This window comes from Euleptes europaea, chromosome 4, assembly GCF_029931775.1.
Source record: "Euleptes europaea isolate rEulEur1 chromosome 4, rEulEur1.hap1, whole genome shotgun sequence".
In the NCBI taxonomy this organism is placed as follows: Eukaryota; Metazoa; Chordata; class Lepidosauria; order Squamata; family Sphaerodactylidae; genus Euleptes; species Euleptes europaea.
The window spans coordinates 87,410,507-87,431,395 of NC_079315.1; the positions used below are offsets into that span (position 1 = coordinate 87,410,507).

A 20,889-nucleotide genomic window follows, 5' to 3' on the forward strand; every position below is an offset into this window, starting at 1 on the left:
GAAAGAAATCAGAAGCATTATATGTACTGCTTTTGGTAAGAAAGGTAGTAAAAGTGGAAATCATGCTAAGAAAGTAAATAATACTGAAGAAATTATAGTTTATAGCAAAAATGACAGATATATACCATAACGCTAAATGTAAAGCTTAGAAATATTAAGATGGCTATATATTGTGACTTTAAGAACTGTTAAACATCAACTCTGGAAGAAGCCCAATCTGTATATGAATGGGATGTATGTAGTGTTTGTTGTGTTAAAATCTAATAAAATGTTATGTAAAAAAAGAAACACTGGTTTCCTTACAGAATGAAGTAGCTGAGTTAGGTACATTGGATGAAAGACACAGTGTGCCATCAAGATACAATGATAAAACTGAAACGTGAGTAGTATCATTCTTCATGCACATAACCAAATGTATTAAATCTTAAGACCAGGAAAGCATCCACACACTGATGGGTGTTGTGTTATTGTGGCTCTGTAGAAGTCATTAATGCCTGGATTTTCTTGTCTGCACAGGAAAATTCAACTGTGAGTGATTGCTATAGCACAACTATAGTTCAATATTTAACGGTGTGTTGCTGCAGCCCAAGATCCTCCACACCATGGGTAGGAGCCAAAGATTCCATTCCTGCTGGTGGCAGAGTCTTCCTTTCATGGCGGAAGAGGTGTCCTTGCCTTGGAGGAAAGCTCCACCATTAGTGGAACCGAATTCTGGGATCCAATCCCATTAAACTAGTTCTGTGAGCTTAAAAGGGCCTTTAGACTTCTTTAGCCTTTTTTAGAAATATGGGCTGGTCGTCTCTGCTTTTGGCTAGTGCAGTGGTCGGCAAACTCATTAGTCAACAGAGCCAAATATCAACAGTACAACGATTGAGATTTCTTTTGAGAGCCAAATTACTTAAACGTAAACTATATAGGTAGGTACACTGTTTATTAACTTAATAAACTTTAATTAAAGTTTTAAGTCTTAATTAAACTATATACACTGGGGGGAGATGCTAGGGTTGCCAGGTCTCCAGCCACCACCTGGAAATTGGCAACCCTAGTAGAGGAAGGGAGGTGGGAGGGATGGAGAAAGGAAGGAAGGAACTGGGAAAGGAAAGAGAATGAAGGAACTGGGGAAGGAAGGAAGGAAGAAAGGGGGAGGGGCAGAGAAAGGAAGGAAGAAAGGAAGGAACTGGGAAAGGAAAGAGAAGGAAGGAACTGGGGAAGAAAGGATGAAAGGGAGGAAGGAAGGAAGAAAGAAAGAGTGGGGGAGGGACAGAGAGAAAGAGAAGGAAGGAACTGGGGAAGAAAGGATGAAAGGGAGGAAGGATGGAAGAAAGAAAGAGTGGGGGAGGGACAGGATGGCTGGGGACGGCAGGCCTTTCTCTGGCGGAAGCGCGGCTGTTGAGGGGCTGCCTGGCCCTCCTCGAGCGCCCTGAGGAGGAGGAGGAGGCGGGCGAAAACGGGCAGGGGAGAGGCGCCTGAGGAGGAGGACGATGGCGGCGGACTTTTGGGAGCGCCTGAGGTGGACGAGGAGGAGGAAGGCGGCGAGGAGGAGCTGCTGCTGGAGCCTGGAGGAGGAGGCCCGGCCTCGTTGCTCCTGGCCTCCCTGCCGCCTGTCAGCTGTTGGGGGGCGAGGGGGGGGGAAGAGGAAGAAGCCAGCCGCATGCGTGCAAGGCAGGAAGCCTTCAGCCCTGCTGACGCGCGCACGGTGGGGGGGGAAGGTGTTGTGTTGGCGCTCTTCCCTGCCGTCCCCCTCGAAGGCCCCCGCCAGTGGCAGCGGCACCGAGCCCAGCCCAGGGGATGACAGCGGGGGCGGCGAGGCCAGAGGCAACATGGCCGGGCCTCCAGGCTCCAGCAGCAGCTCCTCCTCGCCGCCTTCCTCCTCCTCTATCCCTTCAGGTGGCTCCCAGGCCTTCGAGGGGGGCGGCAGGGAAGAGCGCCAACACAGCACCTTTCTCCCCTCCCACATGAGCACGCACGGGTCCCAGAAGGGCTGAAAGCTTCGTGCCTCACGCAGGCACGCCCGCGGCTGGCTTCTTCCGCTTCCCCCCTCCCTTGCCGCCCAACAGCTGACAGGCGGCAAGAGGAGGTTTAAAGGGCGCCGCAGCGTTCCTGCATGCTGTGGCTTTCGGAACAGTTTCGGGGAGAGCCGTGCTGGCCCACATTTCAATGGATGGGCCCTGGAGCTCCCCCCGGCCATTCTCCACGGTGTGTGTGTGTGGGGGAGAAAGCGCGCCCGCTCGCGTGCTCTCTCTCTCTCTCTCTCTCTCTCTCTCTCTCTCTTAGGCGCGCCGGCTCTGGACAGGAAACTCACCTCCGCTCGCTCTTGCTCTCTCTCCGGCGCAAAGGGAGCAAGCGCAGCCCGGCTGCCGGCGCGAGCAGGCGCGAGATCAGGGGCTCCGAACCAAGTGGAAGAGCCGCACTCAAGGGGCCAAAGAGCCGCATGCGGCTCGTGAGCCGTGGTTTGCCGACCACTGGGCTAGTGAACCAGATAGTCTAGGCAGGGTTGCCTTTGTAATATAGTCTTGGGGAATGTTTATGGAAATTTAGTTATATCTTAGTCTTTACAACAGATCTTCTCCTGTGGAGGAGGATGATTTGTAGACCGCTGAAATCTGAAAACTTAATTTATTTGGGGCTTTGATTTTCAGTGAGTGGGCCTGTTTTTGGAGGATGCACTTGGTTGTGCAGACTATACATTTCATTGTGTTTAAACACATCCAATTTATTTTCAGGGACACCGAGAGAGCAGCTACTGAAAAGCTCACCATAAAAGGGCAGCTGCAGAGCCTCGAACCAAACTTAACAAGAACCTCAGAGAAGAGTGAGTCTTTAGAGGACGGGCTCTCTCCTTCAGAATCTGTGGGTGGTGTAGGAAAGGTATGATAAAAGGATTTTAAAGTATGTATTTTGCGTTGTCTCAAACCCATTAACTTTATTGCCTTCTGGAACTTGCAGTGATTTTGGTGATTAACTTTGCCTTTCAGAGTGCTCAAGAAATTGTTTGCATCATTGTGGAACACGCTGATAAAAAAAAAATTCTTCATGTTTCTTTCAATTAGACTGTTTTGGAAGATAAGGCAGCTAAAATAACTGGATCTACCACAGATGAATTGACAGAACGATCAAACAGTGATGTGGGCAGGGAATCCCAGTAAGTATACAGAAAATGCATTTTTTTCAAAACCTCCACTGCTTCACACCACCGCATAAGTTATGTTGAAGGAAGCTGCTTCTATGCATGTATGTAAAGTGCCATCAAGTTGCAGCTGACTTACACAACCCCTGGTGGGGCTTTCAAGGCAAGTGATTAAGCAGAGGTGGTTTACCATGGCTTTCTACTGCAGAGTACTCCTTGAAAGTCTCCTGTCCAAGTACAGACCCAGCGTAGCTTCTGACATCTGATGAAATCAGGCTATATTATTCTATTCCACATCCCAGCTGCTTCTCTAGGCACCCATATAAGATGGTTGCCAAATCAGGCATTGCAGGAAACTATGATTAGTCTTTGCTTGGATAGTAAGAAATGGAAGAAATGTTGTTGTGATTTTTGAGGGAAAGACTTGCTTTATATGGAACCAGGTATCTTCCTTTTTGGTAAAAGAAAGGTAAGAGTAAATACAAATATTTCCAGAAATTGAGTGATAAGAAATTATTCCATCTACTGAAAATGGCAGCTGTTTTTTTTAAAAATCATGATTGCCATTTAGGATTCATACATTTAATTTATTTATACATTAATTCAGGGGTCCCCAACGTCATTTTGTTGCTGCTCCCGCCATGCCGTGCCAGACTTCCAAAGGCGCCCACTGTCTCAAAAAGGTTGGGGACCCCTGCTTATCTTTACCACTCTTCATATTCTGTCCATTCTAAATGGAGAATATAAGTCACCTCAAAGACATATTTTGCTTACGTAGAGTTGGCATTTTAAATTGTGAGTGTGAAATGGTTCTTTGTGCAGAGAAACTCAGAAAGCTCCTGAAGAAAAGATGGAAGCAGGAGGCTGTCGGCAAAGACCTAAACCTAATATAAAAGCATCTTGCAGAAAAGAAGCTCCTCTCGAGGGCAAATCAGAGTACAGAATGCTTTGTCCAGAGCCTGATGTATCAGTGAGAAAGGTATTTAGTATTTATTTTTCTGTATCCCACTTTTCTCTGCGATGCAACTTACATTGTTCTGCCTTCTTCCATTTTATCATCACATCTTCCCTGTGAGGTAGGTTAGGCTGTGAGTGACTGGCATAAGGTCACCCAGTGAGCTTACATGGCAGAATGGGGATTTGAACATGGGTCTTGCAGATCCTAATCCAGCACTCTAACCACCGCACCACACTGGCTGTTTAGTTTGCCTAATTTAAATATTTATTTTTCATCTGAGAACTAGAGAAATAATAATAATTATTATTATTTAGGAATTGAAGTCCATTTGGGGCAGGAATCTGGGAATGTACGAGGAGGTTGCAGTAAACTATAGTAGGGTCCTTTATGCCAGTCCCTTTTTTGGTTTCTTGGCTTCCACCAGATACTATCTACATGTTTCCAAGCTTTTCAACAATGTTACCTGATTGAAGGAAACATTTTTAGGATGCCAGATCAATTCCTTTTAAAATATATATATTTATTTATTTTTGAAAACCATGCATTATCCATTATAATGTCATTATATAAATTATAATTATGCAAAACAAGATTCAGTTTGAAAATCAGCTGACATCCATTTATTTCTGTACCACCAACTTTGTGTCTTTTAAAATGTCCTTAGTGTGTTTCTCTTTCTCACCCATTGGTGAGCCAAAAAGGACTGGAGACTGAAGTTACAAATCCGTTATAATCCAAGGGAAGGTAGGGGGGGGGGCAGAAAGTTTCTTTTATTTCATTTCATTCAGAACAAACCACTTTGGAGAGAACAATCACTGTGACCACTATAAAGTTTCTATGCCATGTCACTTAATTATCCTCCAATTCTTTTCTCTTAGCTCAATGGTCTTTAGTTTTAAAAGAAACTTTTTTTTTTTTTGAGTGCGTCACTCAACTGGCAAAAAGCCAAAAAACAGAACAAGAAAGCCTAACTGAATTATAGATAGTTTCAGAACTGTCCTTCAAGAAAAAAAACTGCCACACACCCCAAATAGTGATTTTTAAAAGTCAGAAAAAAAACTTTATTGATAATCCATAAAACAAAAAGTCAGGTCCCACCTCGCTCTCTCCTGCCGTCTTCTTAAGATGGCGCCGGCTCTTCGGTGGAATCTGCCAGAGCGACCGCCGCCGATTTCTCGGCGACTATCGCTCCCATGGCAGCTCCGCCACCGGCACCCAGGACCGCATCCCCTCTTGTCCCGAGGGGTGCCGCTTGCAGGCTCTTCCCGGGGCTAATTGTGTGCCCCGTAGCAGCGGACGGCGGGAGCGCGGCTTCGCGCTTGCAACGGGGGGGGGGGTCACCTGACCCGGAAGTCCACATCCATTTATTTCTAACTAACAAATCACACTATTTTATGCATTACTCTACCACTAAGTTTAAATATCTAATTAAGGATTGCCAACTTTCTTCTTCATACTTTATGCTCCCAAAATGTTACTGTGCAGTTAATTTTACCCTTTGCAGAGTATCATAAACTTTTAACAGCCATTTTCTTTTATTAGGAAGTTTCTGGGTCTTCCAAAGTTCATTGAAAATAATTCTTGTCTTGCTGTGGAAGGGTGCACCCGTTTACTTTTATTTCTACTTAATTCTCAGAGCAACGATCAGGATGATGCAGTTGATGCCACCCCAGGGGAGACTACAGAAAAAGACTGCCAGGTTTTAGATGCTGGATCTCTGTAAGTATGGCAAAACAGGGAGCTCTTGTGCTGCCTTCCGTTTTGTATCTTGCTGAATTCCGTTCGGGCACAAGCTCCTTTTCTTTGAACAACAAAAAATCATGGTTTCTAAGTGTCCTTCCTCTTCTGCTACTGCTTCCCTGCCCACGTATCATGCCATTTTTGAGGGTGCCAGTACTCAGAGATTTCACAAACAGATGTCTGCGTACACTTCTCTGGACCCCACCTATGATGGATACTTTTTTTTTCTCCCCTTTTTTCTCTCACCACGCTCACTCCAGAGATGTATGAAATGCCTCTCACATTGTTTTTCTGCCCCACACTTAGAAGTATGAGGGATCCAGCCCAAAATCATTGTATAAGTCAGAACGTGGCACACGAGAGGCTGATTGAATTATAAACTCAGAACTATTTTATATTTCTCTTTTGGGGAAATGATAAATTCAGGTTGTCAGGGAGATTTCAAGAATAAACTTGGCAAGTAAAACAACAAGAAGAATGAGGAAATAGACAATACATATTTTGTATTCAGTATGTCACTGATGGTCCTAAGCTGGATGGCCCAGGCTAGCCTGATCTCGTCAGATTTCAGAAGCTAGGCAGGGTCGACCCTGGTTAGTACTTGCATGGGAGACCACCAAGGAATACCAGGGTCGTTATGCAGAGGAAGGCAACGGTAAACTACCACTGAATGTCTCTTGCCTTGAAAACCCTACTGGGTTGTCACAAGTCAGCTGCGACTTGATGGCACTTTATACACACACACGTCGCTGATGTATTTCACAAACTGGTGTTTGTTCAATGGGAGAAGATGGCAAAAACAGATCAAATTATATTTCTGGGGCATATCCTCCTCCCTACTTCCAAGTGGCAGCTTGTGTGGTTCATTCTGGCTAGTTCTAGCCTCACAACAATTCTGTGAGGTGGGTTAGGCTGAGAAAGGCTGACTGGCCCAAGGTCATTTGATAAGCTTCATGAGTGGCTGCAGATTTGAACCCAGGTTTCCCAGATCCTGATCTAGCATTCTAGCCACTGATGTTCTAATTTTTTTAAGTCAGCAGGCTGTATATATGATTTTTTTTCTACTAGGGAGAAAATACATCTTGAGTACACAATTAATACACTGCTTTAGTTTTTTCACATGTGTGAGTTTGCAGACCCCTAGCTTATTGTTTAATATTATATCTTTTTGCCTTTCTCCCTGCCAGTGGTTCCCCAAATTAAAGAATAACAGACATGCTGTAGAATTCAGACATGCTATCTGATGAAGGAAGATTCATGAAGGACCATTAAAATAGGCTTGCTTCAGCAACTGTAATATATATAAACAAATTAGCATTTAACCCTACTGCAATGAATATTAGGAAAAAATAGTCGAAATAATGCACATGGTTGGACTTACAAAATTTGAACTGGTAAGAGCAAAACATAAGAACTGATCCCCACTGTGGCAGAAACCTTCTTTGTAGTTTATAGTAGGTGTTTGAAATAGGTTGCAATCCTAAGAACACTTTCCTGGGAGTAAGCCCCATTTAATAAAATGGGACTTTCAAGTAGACTTGCTTAGGATTGCGCCCCTCCCTTCTTAATGTTTAAAGCATAGTATAAAATGAAGGATGTTTGCATTATTTAACACATACCATACTTCTAATTCTTAAGAATAGCACATGATTAAAAAAAAAAATTGGTCTTTCAGGACTTTTGAAAAATCCACATTACAAGAAAACACCAAACAGACTGTCCAGAGACCTGTGCTTATAGCAAGAGGGCAAATGAAGAAACCAAAACCGAATTTAAGAACGGCTGCTAAAAGGCAAGCAGAACCACCAAGGAGGTCAGCAGCAGCAGAAGAAAAAGCAACAGAAACAACTGTGGAAACCAAGAACAATCTAACACAACATGAGTGCAGCAGGAGTGACCTCCTCACTATGCAAGCCACTGTAAGTAGACTGAGTTGGAACTTTTCTCCAAATGATGGTGCTTTCCTCCAGTACTAAGAGTCTTGTGCCAGGAGGAAAGCCTCTTGCACTGGAGGAGAACACTGCAATTAGTGAAAAAGTTCCTTAGGATCCAGTATACTGTACGTAAAACGTTCTTGGTGAACTTTGCATGTTGGATGAATAACAATACAATCCTAGGCAGAATTACTCCAGTCTAAGACTTAGACTGGAATATTTCTGTCTTGTATTGCACAATTAGGCCCTTAAGTCCCAAGGTTCATATCTTTATGAGTTAGTCTCTAATATGCCATTGTACTCATAAATGCAAGCTTATCATCAGGCTAATTGGAGCGTTATTTATTTAATTCCTTTAGACCCTGCATTTCTCCCCAATGGGGGCCAAAGCTGCTTACATCAGTCTCCTCTCCTCCATTTTATCCTCACAACAACCCTGTAAGGTAGGTTAGGCTGAGAGAGTGTGACTGGTCCAAGATCACCCAGCGACCTTTCATGGCACAAGTAAGGATTTGAACCTGGGTCTCCCAGACACTAGTCCAGCACCTTTAACCACAACACCACACTGGCTCTAGCAATTGGTTGTGAGCAGGTAGTGAGTGGTCAAGAGATAAGAAATGGTGGAGATTGTTAAAGGCTGTGGAAGCCAAGTAGATAGTTTTAATAGTGGTAGTGAAAGGGATTTCAGCCTTAATCACACATTACTGTGTGCACTTCTGTATATGTGGCTAGTATAGCAATGTAGTATTTTAAGACTGAGAGCAACCTCTACAAAAGTCCCAATCTCACTTTCTCTTGGTTCATGTGGACACAGATTAGACCTTGAATTCAGAATCGTGGACAATTGAAATTCTGCTGAATTCCATGCATGCACTGCGGTTCTTCTTCCACCATAGTAGACCACAGATAAGCCCTTTATGTAAGCTTATGGACATAGAACAGAATTGTAGCCTAAATTTCAAAACAAATCTGATATTGCAGCATTGTTTTGTTTAAATATGGTATGAGCAAAAAACATTGTCTGAATATATTGGACTTCATAGAGAATTTAAAATTGGATGATTTATTTCAGGCAAGATCTAAAGTAGCTATGTTAGCATGATAGAGCTGCAAGTCAGTTTCAGGTAGCCGGCTCAAGGTTGACTCAGCCTCCCATCCTTCTGATGTTGGTAAAATGAGTACCCAGCTTGCTGGGGTAAAGTGTAGACTACTGGGGAAGGGAATGGCAAACCACCCCGTAAACATAGTCTGCCTAGTAAACGTCATGGTGTGATGTTATCCCTTGGCTCAGTAATAACCCAGTGCTTGCGCAGGGGACTATCTTTATCTTTTATGTTAGCATGGTAGAGCTGCATCTTTTTGAATTTCACTGAATAATTTTTAATGCGTGGAAGAATCCTGTGTATTCTGAAAGCTTTGCAGTCTTATCCTAACAGCACAGTTTGGTCCGCTAAATCACTTTGGGGCCTAGATAATTTCATATCTGTAGAGCTGGAGTGGCTTTTACTTTTGTATGTTCTCAATTGTCCTGGATTTTATATTTGTAATCTGAAGCATTAATGTGTATTAATGAAGTTTGTACCCTCAGCTGGGTAACTCTAGTCTAATGTCTTTATATCATATCCTCTAGAAACGCTTAGACTGTGGAGATTTTAGAGAATTTAATCTGTTTCCTAGGAGGCCACCAAGTATGAAGTTGACGCGCCACACTCGAAGACCTTAGAAAACAAAGCTGCTGCTACTCCCAATCAAGTGGGTTTAATACACTCAATCAAACCTTCTCTAAACAAGCTATTAGAATGTGCGAGTTCTGAGCTAAGAAAGGCATCTCTGTCGAATGACACTGTGGAGGATGCGTCAGAGGCTGTTAGTGGGTAAGTTTATTCTCTTTAAAGATGGAGAATATGAAGTACAAGAAGCCACCTCTTAATAGAAAACACGGTTTGTGATGCAGTCTTCAGTGTGTGAATTCTTCACTTGTCTTAGCCATGTGCTTTAATGCATGAAGCTTCAAAAGTGGGATTTTTACTGCTCTTACAACCAAGTGAAAATGTTACCATCCAGATTTAACTGCTTTTGGGGGTTATTATAGATTATGGAAGGGAAAAGATTAAAGTTCCTAACATGCATTTTAAAAACATTATCCTTCCCCTGCAACAAGTGGAATATACGAAGCTGCTTTATTTTGGCTTAGACCGTTGGTCCGTCTAGTCTAGTACTGTTGCCTCTGACTGATAATGGCTCTCTAGAGTCTTAGCCCTGCTACCTCAGATAGTTTTAGGGGAAGCTGGAAATTGAGCCCGATGCATTGCAATCCAAGGTGTTTGCTTTTCCACTGAGCTGCAGCCTTTCCCTAAAAATGTTATGCAAGCTTGTGTTGTTCATGTGCACCCCCTTCCCTCTGCAGATGCCTTTGATAATTTCCTGGGTCTCACAGTGCAGCGGGACCAGGCAGTCTTGTCCCCCATGTGCCCTTTCAAATGCTGAAACAGCCGAAAGAAGAATTTGGCCACAAGGGCCTTTTAGAATGGCCAAATTCTTCTTTAAAATGGCAATAGCGGCTATGAGTCAGACCTGTGGCCACTGTACTGTTGAGTTTCTCTTTGAGATCCTAGAGAAAAGACAGCTGGGAATTGCTAGAGAATAGAAAATTTGCTACAGCACGTTTTGTCTGTGTGATCATCATTGAAACAGCTCATTGAAAATTACACATAAAGCATGGATAGGCCTATATTGTATGACTCCTTTGAAGCCTTGTGGGTGTCTGTTCATCATTTCTAGTTAAGGAACAATCTGTTTTAATATCTGGGAACTTAGTGTTTGTTCAGTTGGGCTATCTTGTTTAGTGATGTGTTTTAGAAAATGTTATATGTTGACTTTTACCATGATGCAGAGATTTAGAACATGAAAAGAGATCCTTGCATTCCTGCTAGGCTATATAGTAGCCGCTGAAGTTTCAGTGATTTTTCTTGGTCTTCCAGAGCTGCCAGCCTTCAGGAAATAGAGAAAGAAACAGCTTCTGAAACACAAGATTGTTCGGAGAATTTCACTCAGACTCTAAAGAAGAATTTAGGAGAGGCGGCTGAAAGAAAGGAAGCTTTAGGACCAGAAAAAGAGATCCTTCAGGACAACCTCTTAACTGGAAGTGCCGAAAAGAAAACAGTACATCTCAGCAATGAATGTGGCAAGCTGACTGACCTAAATGTAAGATGTCAAAGCTGCTACTTTTTGATTGGCAATTAGTGTTATTCTTGAGTCTGTAAACAACCAGTTGCTGGTGAAAATAAATCCACTGGTTTGTAGAATTTACATTTGCTTCAAACTTTACTTGTATTTCATTGTTGGACCTTTCAAGGCTTTCTCAGTCTTGGCAGTCAGTTTGTATGTCGCTTCTCACAGTAGGTGATTTGTTGGCTTTGGGCCATAGTTGTGAGGGAAAGGAAGAGTGATAAATTAGAAGTTGCGCTAGGCATTTGGCAATGCCTTTACTATACCCAAAGAATCTCTCTAGAATTGTAGTTTTAAAGATAGACAGCAATTCAGTTTAGCAAAGAATCAGTAGCATATTTACAGGGCTAGGCGTGCAGTAAACCCTTTACAGAATTAAAGCAAAAGTAAGTGCTGAAAGTATTGGAAGCCATTAAAACACCTTGGCAGATTGACATTTTGTTTTTTACTTAGTTTCAGAATTAAAAAATATTATCATGTGGTAAAAGGGCAACACGCTAGTTCCTGATTAGTATTAGTTTTAATAAGCTTGGTTTTATTTCCTACTTGGGCTGTTTGTGTTATTTTTTTCCTGTGCTTTGTGGATTCTGCTTTGACCATTCTAATATATTCTAGGAAGGAGCAAAATGTGCAATCCTGCCAGCTCCACGTTTGACAGAGGGAAACCCTACAGATGCTCAAGAGTCAATTGCAAGGCATGCAACACTTCCGTCTCCCCCAAATGTTTCAACTCTAGACAGTGGTTTTCCTGTTGAGGTTTCACTGTCCAGAGATAGCCAGGAAATACCTTCACTTTGGTAAGGACCTGTTGACTGTTGAGAAGGAAGCTTTCTCACAAAGCCCTAGAGATCTCTGGCCCCGTTGGATGGCTGTTTATCTCACTCCACCATCCCACAGTGTAATGATTTGTGAGCCACCAACTTGTAATTATTTAATATGAAAGCAAGCTGATATCACACAATTTAATTTGGAATGAACAGAAAAGAAATATAATCCCTCTAAAGTTCTGTTAGATGTTTGAGGATTCTGTCAATAATTTTAAACCTATTAGCTTCTACTTTCAAAAAGCCTCTTTTCTGTTTAACTAATAGTTTTGTCGTTTAACTTGTCATATATGGGTTCTTTGATGTGTCAATAGAGAGCATGTATTCTCTCCGCTGTTTCTCCAGCAAACAGAACACAGAAGAAGAAAGCAAGCAAAGTGCTGTCCGACCAGTGCCACTTCTCAGAAGCAGACTTCAGAGACCCAAACCTAATATTGGAAGAGCAGTTGGAAGGAAAGAAATACAATCTGCAGAGAAGGATGAAGTAACTGCAGCAATCTTAGGAACGGAGAAGTCAAAACTACAAAAATCTGAACCTAACAGAACTTCCTCTACAGCAGTAAGTCCCTGGACTTTTTTTGAACAGTTCAGCAGCAAAGATGTCTTGAACTCAAAATATGCAATGTGGGCAAACTGTTTCTTAGCATTCCCTGCTATTATGTTTTTCAACTGTACTGCACAGCCTTCTCCAAGGCAGTTCCTTTATTTGGAGTAAGTTTTGTAAATTAATAGCTACTACTGCTATCAGCATTATATGCAGTTTAATTTTTTTTTGCTGTCAAGTCAAATCTGACATATGGCGACATACGGTGTCAAAGTTGAGCTTATTGTTACTAAAACAATTTTTCAGGTTTGTAAAATTCATGTTGCTTAATATTTGCAGCTTCAGTTAATGCTTGGCAATAAAGTCTTACCTGAAGAAGCCTCAGAGGATAACCTTTTGGACTGTGAGAAAACGGCTCAGGAAGATCCTCCAGTACCCAGTACCTCTCAGAATATTTCAGATTGTCGTGCCATGTGAGTTTTCAAGTATCGTCTTGTTAGTTTACCTTTTCATCCATCACACTGTTCTGTATTCAAGTAAACATAGTGTGCATCCGAATAAATACAAGTTTCATGAAGGTGTATATAATAATGTATTTATGTCTTTGGAATCCCATGTTACATGTGTGGATGTTCCCAATTAGAGTTTGGTACTAAAGTATTTTCATTTTCAGTTAAGGATAAATTTCAAGGGCAATGGAAAGGGATGAGTGGATGGAATTTGTCCCCATCCCCTATAATAGTGAACCTGAAAGCTGATTTAAGCATTGTCGCTTTTGTGCGGAGTTTGCAAAATGTATTTTGGTGCAACGGCAGTCCATGAGCAAGGTTTAATGTCTGAAAGCCTCTTATTGCTTGCATTAGTGGCATCACTTGTCAGTGCTGTACCTCCCTGAAGACAACTGACACTACTGTAGAGATGTTGCGCATTATTTTTTGTATTTATTTAAACAATTTTTATGCTGCCGTTCCCCCTGATCAGGGTCCCCAAGGCAGCAAACATGAAAACATTAAAATGTTTTGAACAATTAAGAGCAACGTTTAAAATTATAAAATAATCCAATAAAAACCCATCAACATATTAGGTGGCTACATGTGATAAGGGGCTTTCAAATGTAATATCTGTTGTGTGAGGGTCTACTGTGTGTAAGTGCTTTTCACTGACTCAGTCTGTTGCTAAAGGTATTTGGCCTTTAGCAAAGAGCGGTAAGTAGACTCTCTTGGCACAGGAATCCTTGGCTCAGCCTGTCACTGCTTCTCTCATCTAACAGGGTTCTTTCGGTTCTTTCCAAGAATCTAAACAGGTTTGCTTGAGTTGGCTCTGCTACCACAGAGCGAAGGTTGTCTCTTGCCAGTGCTAGATTTGACCTCAACTTCAAGTTGGCTGTGGCTGGAATAGGTACTAGGGCATGAGATATGCTGGTTTTGAGAAATGCAGCAGTGTTTGCTTGGCTTAAGAGAGAGCAAGCAATGGCTCCTTTTATGGAAATTTTTCTGCCTTGTTCTGTGAAATATATTCCTTCACTTATCTTGATTATTTGTTTAAAGTTTTCCCGTAATGGGAGGAAACAAATTGACATTTCCTAGTTTAATGGTCAGCAGTAGGTAATGATTTGTTTGTTAAACAATGAGAATATCTCACTGTGAGTAGCAGTCTCCCTTGCTATTACCACTGCTTTGTATTATACAACTATGTACATTATTCAGAACAGAGTTCTTCAAGTGCCTGAGTCTATATCATTAAATACACTGGGCCCTTCATAGAGGGCCTTCGTTGAGTCTCCCTCCCTCATAGTACTAGAACGCAGGGTCATCTGCTGAAGCTGGAGGGTGAGAGATTCAAAACAGATAAAAGGAAGTATTTCTTCACACAGCACATAGTTAAATTGTGAAACTCCCTGCCCCAGGATGTGGTGATGGCTGCCAACTTGGAAGGCTTTAAGAGGGGAGTGGACATGTTCATGAAGGAGAGGGCTATTCATAGCTACTAGTAAAAATGGATACTAGTCATGATGCACACCTATTCTCTTCAGGATCAGATGAGCATGCCTATTAGGTGCTTTGGAACACAGGTAGGATAATGCTGCTGCAGTTGTCTTGTTTGTGGACTTCCTAGAGGCACCTGGTTGGCCACTGTGTGAACAGGCTGCTGGACTTGATGGGCCTTGGTCTGATCCAGTATGGCCTTTCTTATGTTCTTATGAGGTATCCAAGTGGCTGTTTGCACACTTGTTGAATCATTTCATGTAACTTTTTTGTCATGAATTTTAAATCCTTCTTTCCAACTAAACTGTAGCAGAAAAACCCAAGAGGATAAACCGTGTACTATCAAGCCAGCTCAGTTAATGAGGGGGCGGTTCCAGAAAGCCAGACCTAATTTGGGGAGGTTGAATGGCAAGAAGAAAGAACCTATGTCTGAAAATGTTATTGTTCCAATCGAAGGAGAAAAAGAAAAAACAGAGACCGAGACTGTCAAGAAAGGTGATCTTCACCCACCTTTAAAAGTAAGCTATTTATCCATTTTGTCTTGTTTTATGTATTAGAGCTTACATACATGGGAGAGATGTTTCAGGGCATAGTGGAAGTGCCAGCAGCTTCAACTTGTGTACTTCAGAAATGAAGCATTGACTGTGTTGCAAAAACAACTGGATTAGTTGGGTGCGAACCAGATTTTCAGTTTGCACCAAAGGACAAAGACAGAGGGCAAATGCTTTTTTCCTTTTGTGACTATAAAAGCCAGTAGTTAATGAAGTAACTTCTAGCTTTATTAATGTAAGGATAGTAACTTAAGTTGTTGCATTAGGTAAAGAGTCAATGGAATGAAAATTGTAGATGGTCTTTAAAAAACAGTCAAATTATCATTCAGCTGTCAAAGAGAAGAATGCTTCAACTGCAGGAATGTTAGTGGGACTTTATTTATGAAGGTTGTTCTGACTTGGATAGCCTAGGCTAGCCTGATCTTGTGAGATCTCAACAGCTAAGCAGGGTTGGCCCTGGTCAGTATTTGGATGGGAGACTACCAAGGAACACCGGGGCTGTGACGCGGAGGCGGACGATGACAAACTCCTGTGAATGACTCTTGCCTTGAAAACCCTACGCAGTCACCATAAGTCAGCTATGACTTAACAGCAAAATAATAATAATTTTTTTTAAGGTAACATCCAATTTGACTTCCATTGACTCTGCAGCTAGAGAGGGGAACTGAAGAAAACTGCAAAACCACCTACTTTTTTGTGAACAGAAGTACCTTTCGCTTATGGACCCAGGCTAAGTCTGAAGATTTTCCTGCATAGTCTCTTGTATATTAAAATCATTGTGAGTTATATTTTAAAAAGCCTTTTTAATGCAGAGTTAGGTTACCATTTGAGGTATGTGACAAAGTGGCTTCTAGCCCATTAAAACATTAGGACAAAACAAATTTGTTATTTTTATAATTTGTTTTGTTCTAAAGTTTTCATGGGCCAAAAGCCACTTTGTCATGTGCCCGAAATGGTAACCTACCTCTGTAGGACTGCGTGTGTATGTGTGTGTGTATAGACTTTAGCTCTATTTTCTGTTAAACATACAAACTTGTCTTGGTTCTAAATATCTAGGATGAAGGTGATGTCTGTACTTCCTTGAGTAATTTGGAAGAAAAAGTCCGGTCAGAATCCATTGAAGCCATCTTGCCAGAAAGATGTAGTGATCAGAAAAAAGTTTCTTCTCCTGAAATGTCACAAAGCTGTGATTTTTTAAAAGACCAAGTAGAAACTTGTATGTCTAAAGATGCTGAGGAAAAGCGACTAGATACTCGTGCAAGGTAAAGTAATTATCTGACTGAGTTTCTGATGTCATCTCTGTTGTCTGGTATCAAGAATGGTGAAAATTGTCTTGGAATCCCTCATACAGCTGAAAATAATTGTGCCTAACAGCCTATTCCTGAGCTCTGGGACCGAAAGAGCTCAGGAGGCACGCAAGTGGCAGCACCAGCATCCGGGCGGCTTGTACCTGAGCTGCTTGCACCACTGAGAGAGGCAGGAATGCCGGGGATGGGGTGTTCATGCCGGCCTCCCCAGTGTCCTGGGGGCATTCCCAGGGCGTTCCAGGGGGCGGAGGTGCCAGTAGGCAGCTTTGTGACCCCTTTCAGGCCAGGAACACCCCTTCCAGCAACAGTGTTGCTGCGCCAGGTTTTTTCTGGCGCAGCCTCACTGTTTTCAATGGGGGAAAATGCCCCATTTTCAGAAAAAAATATTTCAAAAGGCTTTTTAAAGTCTTTCGGTGGCCCGGGAACTGCTTTGGAGGTGCCACAGTTCCACCTCAGCCGTGCTGTCCCCAGCTGCCGAAAGGCTCAGGAATTAACTATTGGACTGATTTCTTGTGTCATACTTGTTTTTCTTAAACTACCCAAATTGTACTTACGCCTTAATTCATTCAGAACAGTTCTTTTGAAGTGTACATTTAATCTAATACAAGCAACCAGAGGTATATTTGTAAAAATGTATTTTGGGGGTGCCTGTAAGCTGGTAGGATCTCAGTTTGTTTTTGTTTTGTTCTGGGCTTAGTGGTGTTTCTGCCTCTCAAGAAAGAAGTCCATCAAAAAGTATAAAGCCTACTTTGCTTATGAGGGGTCCTCTTCCGAGGCCAAAGCCAAACATATCCAGAGCAGCTAAAAAGAAAGCAGTTTCTTCAGAAGGAGAGGGAAGTACAGAAGACAAAGCTGGAAAAGATACGGAAGACAAATTAGGAAAAATATCCTCATTAATGGTAAGTATTGATCATTCATCCTAAATCATCTGTTGACTAATGAGCGTGCCATTTTGCACAAACATGCTTGCTTTTGAACTAGACTCAGTCACCAAGTCATCTGCAGCTGTTTATGAACAAACATTGTAAAAACAGTTATTTTTGAAATAATGCACGGAGGGCCTGAGGCTGATTCCATTTAAGGTGTTACTGAAGCCCTCTTTGGGCAGAAGATCCTTATTTTAATGGCACTTAATCCTTCACATTATTTTCTCTCCCTTTCTTCTCCCTTTCATGTTCTCCCTAATTAAGAGCTGTTTACTTTTCTCCTTCACTCTCTTCTCATCTGGATGTTGTATGCTTTTGATTTTCCAGATGACTTTCCTACTTGATTATAATAGTTAGGCATGTACTTCAGATGTGCATCAGCTAGCATAACTTGGCTCAGTTTCTGTAATATTTGTGTACAGAAAATGACATTCTATTCTACATATTGGCCTAAGTGTGTGGGTTGGCATTTTCTATAAAGCCGGGTAGGGAGGAGGAGGAGATAGGTCTCAGATTGTCGTCGTAAAAGAAACAGCTAATTTGGCAGGGTTTTTTTTCTTCAGCATGATTCTGGAAAACAGGTGGCAACATTTTCTGAAACTTGGAGACCAGAGAATTGTGCAGATGATATTAAACTGGAGGATTCCAAAACAAACAAACACTCTGAAATATATGCATCTTCAGAGCAGTCCCTAGGAGGTGAAAGTCAAATAAGAAGAGAAATCTCTAACTCCCATTCTGTCCAGGAGAGAACATCTGAAACACTGAAAAGGTAACCTCTAAACATTTATAAAACCTGTATTGGTATCTTAAATTCAGGGCCTTAATACCAAGACAGATTTTAGAGTTTCATCCTTCCTAATATGGGAAATCTAGCCATATACCCTGATATATTATTCCTTGACTTTCTCCCCTCTCTTATAATTCTGCTTTACCAAAACAATCTTGATTTATACCCAGAAAACAGCCGGAAAGGACATTGAAGCAGAGGAAACCCATCCGTGACTCGAGGGCAAAGTATTCTGCTTCTGAATGTGAGATTGATCATAATGAAAAGGGAAGACGCCTCCAAAAGGTTAAACCAAATGTCAGCAGAGGTAGACGCTTAAAACCAGCCCCTGGCAAGAAACCCAGAAAGGAGTATGGAAGTTCAAAGGTTAATCTGGTGACCCTTAGGGCTTCTTCTCAAGAGGAAGAAGATGATGACGATGATGATGTGGATGACTTTGAGCCAGACTACGAAACTGAATGCTTTTTGCCAGAGGAAGTAAACAAAGCGCCAGTGTTTGTTCCTAAAGGGCTTCGATCTCCAAATCCAGTTCCTGTTCAGATTGAAGAAACTATGGAAGAGGTATGCCTGAGATACCTGTAAAGAGATGGTTGTAGGTATAGTGAGGCACATGCATCTGGGTGCAAGAGTGTGGTCATAGTTACAAATAGCTGTTCAGAATCTTGCAAGCATTTTTCAGCAAACTTCAAATGTGAAAGAACAGAGAGGATCTGTGTTTTCTGTAAGTTGACTAGTCACTATGTCATGAGAAAGCGGGTCTAGATATAAAATGAGTTTCCTTCCTTCCTTCCTTCCTCCCTTCCTCCCTCCCTCCCTTGGATTGTCTTTATTGGTTACAGTCTCAATCCATGACCCATTCTTCTCTGTGTGCCACATTGTTGGCAGCATGGTGACTTGCTTCATAAAGTTCCTTTTCCAACAGTTTGCCTGATGTGCCCACACAAACATATGCCCAGTTAAGCACTGGCCATTTAAACCAATTCTGAAACATAAATATTCCCAGTTGCTTCAGGTTCATATTAGAACTGCTATCCTTAGCATGCTTACTAGTAAGAAGAAAACAAGCTTAGAATCAAATTGAATATTGATAATTGCATAACGTTTGGTCTTTCTGAAAATACAATGAAGCATTACTTTAGAAGTAAAAAAAATATCTTACATGAACATAAAGTAATTACAATACATATTAAAATCTGTTAGACCTCTTTTGGCAGTGGGGAGATGTTTGGTAGAATGCCTGGTGTTTTTAGCACCACTAAGTTGAAGTGATTTTTATGTTCCCTCCTCCTGTCCCAGCTTGAGATATATGAGAATATCCCAGAGGAGGTGTGTGTTGCTACTACTGAATGTCTGTCCCATGAACAGAGTATAAGTGCTGAGGCTGTTATACAGGAAGATACAGAATTGTGGTCTTCACAATTAGTAAGTATTTTTCCCTTTCTTGTGCTATTTATTTACTCGTTTAACATTTATCTTCTCTGTTAAACGTGAGTGTACATGGGGCATAGGAGCTGTATTATTAAAAGGGTGAGGAGTATGAACTTTGTTTTTAGAATAGCAGCTTCTTCGCACAGGGACTTGCCCACTATTCTGTATTCACCAGAGGATACCAAGTGGGTTCCTCCTGTGATCATATAAACAACATTTCAAAAAAGAGAGTGGAAAGAAAGGGGGTATTATGCTCTGTGGTAGTCAGCGAGTGAAATTGGTGTCAGAGGTATTCATGTTATGTTCCAGGTAGGTGCAGATGTTGCTCTATGAGAAGCCTGTACATAGTAAGGGGGTGAGATAGTCCATGCCTGTTTCTCGTGCTGTGTATCATCTTGGAACAGGCATCCTCAAAATCTTTGTTCTGTGAATTTATCAGGGTCTTACTAAGACTGAATCTAAAGTGGAGCTGTTGTCACCTCCCGGTCAAGAGCTGTCTTATTTAAACAGAGGGGTGCATGAGGCACTAATTTAGATAATATACGAGCAGATAAAACCTTCTTAGAATGGCAGGCGGCACTGTTAGTTGCCTGGTGGTCTTTTTAAAGAATTGAAATTTCAGTTTCACTACCGACACATCAAAAATATTCACTACAGATCTTGCACTAGAGACTATTTGTGGCATCACAACAGTGCTGTACTAATGTTATTAGAGTAGAAGAATTAGGTAGCGAAACAATGTCATTTTTTATCCCTACTTTTACGAATTTCAGTTTGTTTTCTAAGTTGATCAACAAGTCTGATTTACTTTCAATTTTGGTTTCTGGATGGTTTTTCATTGTAATTTTTTTTTAAATTGAAAAGCGTAATGTGTCAATGTGTCTGCAGTAGATTTAAAAGACTGTTAGTATATGGCTAAATTTTAATTGTTGTCCACCAAGATGGGAAATCTTACAGATTGCTGCTATCAAGCCTCTGTTCAAGCAATGAGAAGAATTTAATAACATTTTGGAATCAAATAATCAAATCAAATATATTCTTTTCCTTAAGTAAATCCCCCTAAACTCATTTCTTAATTTTTGGTTTTGTGAGTTCTCCTATTTGTTTTAGTGTTAGATCCTATTTTAAGGTAGAATCAAGTTCTTAATTGTTTATGGAGGCTTATTTTAATTGTCAGCAGCACTAAGCTACAACCTAATTTAATTTATTTGAAGATAAAATTCATTCATGTTCTTCTCTTTTTGTCTTTTACTAGGTGATTATACAAGAGAGGCCAGAAATGAAAAAAGGTAAATGTCTGAGTCTAGTCCACTAAGTTGAAAACGAACAGCTGACTCTTATCAGTGAGAGCCTGCCTTGTTAAATTTGGTTTTAAGTAGATGTTGTTTTTAAGAAGAGAGCCTTGCACGTGAAATTTGCTAAAAGAAATAAAGTGGATGAAAGTTGCTTAATTACGTAAACATTAACAATTTCATCTAATATTCAAGGTGATCTGTGAATTTCTTTTTTTAGAATTAGCAAAAACAATCTTGTTTTGCGGAATTATT

The 20,889-nt window shown here is 41.4% G+C and overlaps 1 protein-coding gene across 1 annotated transcript in view; it reads left to right on the forward strand.

Moving 5' to 3' along the window:
* BDP1 (B double prime 1, subunit of RNA polymerase III transcription initiation factor IIIB) overlaps positions 1 to 20,889 on the forward strand; it is a 55,143-nt gene that overhangs the window by 21,855 nt on the left and 12,399 nt on the right. The window contains exons 13-28 of the mRNA XM_056847960.1: positions 306 to 379; positions 2,724 to 2,868; positions 3,051 to 3,142; positions 7,501 to 7,744; positions 9,437 to 9,633; positions 10,741 to 10,963; positions 11,603 to 11,784; positions 12,157 to 12,370; positions 12,695 to 12,828; positions 14,651 to 14,858; positions 15,948 to 16,153; positions 16,896 to 17,097; positions 17,688 to 17,896; positions 18,085 to 18,475; positions 19,211 to 19,336; positions 20,598 to 20,631. Coding sequence (XP_056703938.1) covers positions 306 to 379; positions 2,724 to 2,868; positions 3,051 to 3,142; positions 7,501 to 7,744; positions 9,437 to 9,633; positions 10,741 to 10,963; positions 11,603 to 11,784; positions 12,157 to 12,370; positions 12,695 to 12,828; positions 14,651 to 14,858; positions 15,948 to 16,153; positions 16,896 to 17,097; positions 17,688 to 17,896; positions 18,085 to 18,475; positions 19,211 to 19,336; positions 20,598 to 20,631 — 2,881 coding nt within the window. The remainder of the gene's footprint in view (positions 1 to 305; positions 380 to 2,723; positions 2,869 to 3,050; positions 3,143 to 7,500; positions 7,745 to 9,436; positions 9,634 to 10,740; positions 10,964 to 11,602; positions 11,785 to 12,156; positions 12,371 to 12,694; positions 12,829 to 14,650; positions 14,859 to 15,947; positions 16,154 to 16,895; positions 17,098 to 17,687; positions 17,897 to 18,084; positions 18,476 to 19,210; positions 19,337 to 20,597; positions 20,632 to 20,889) is intronic.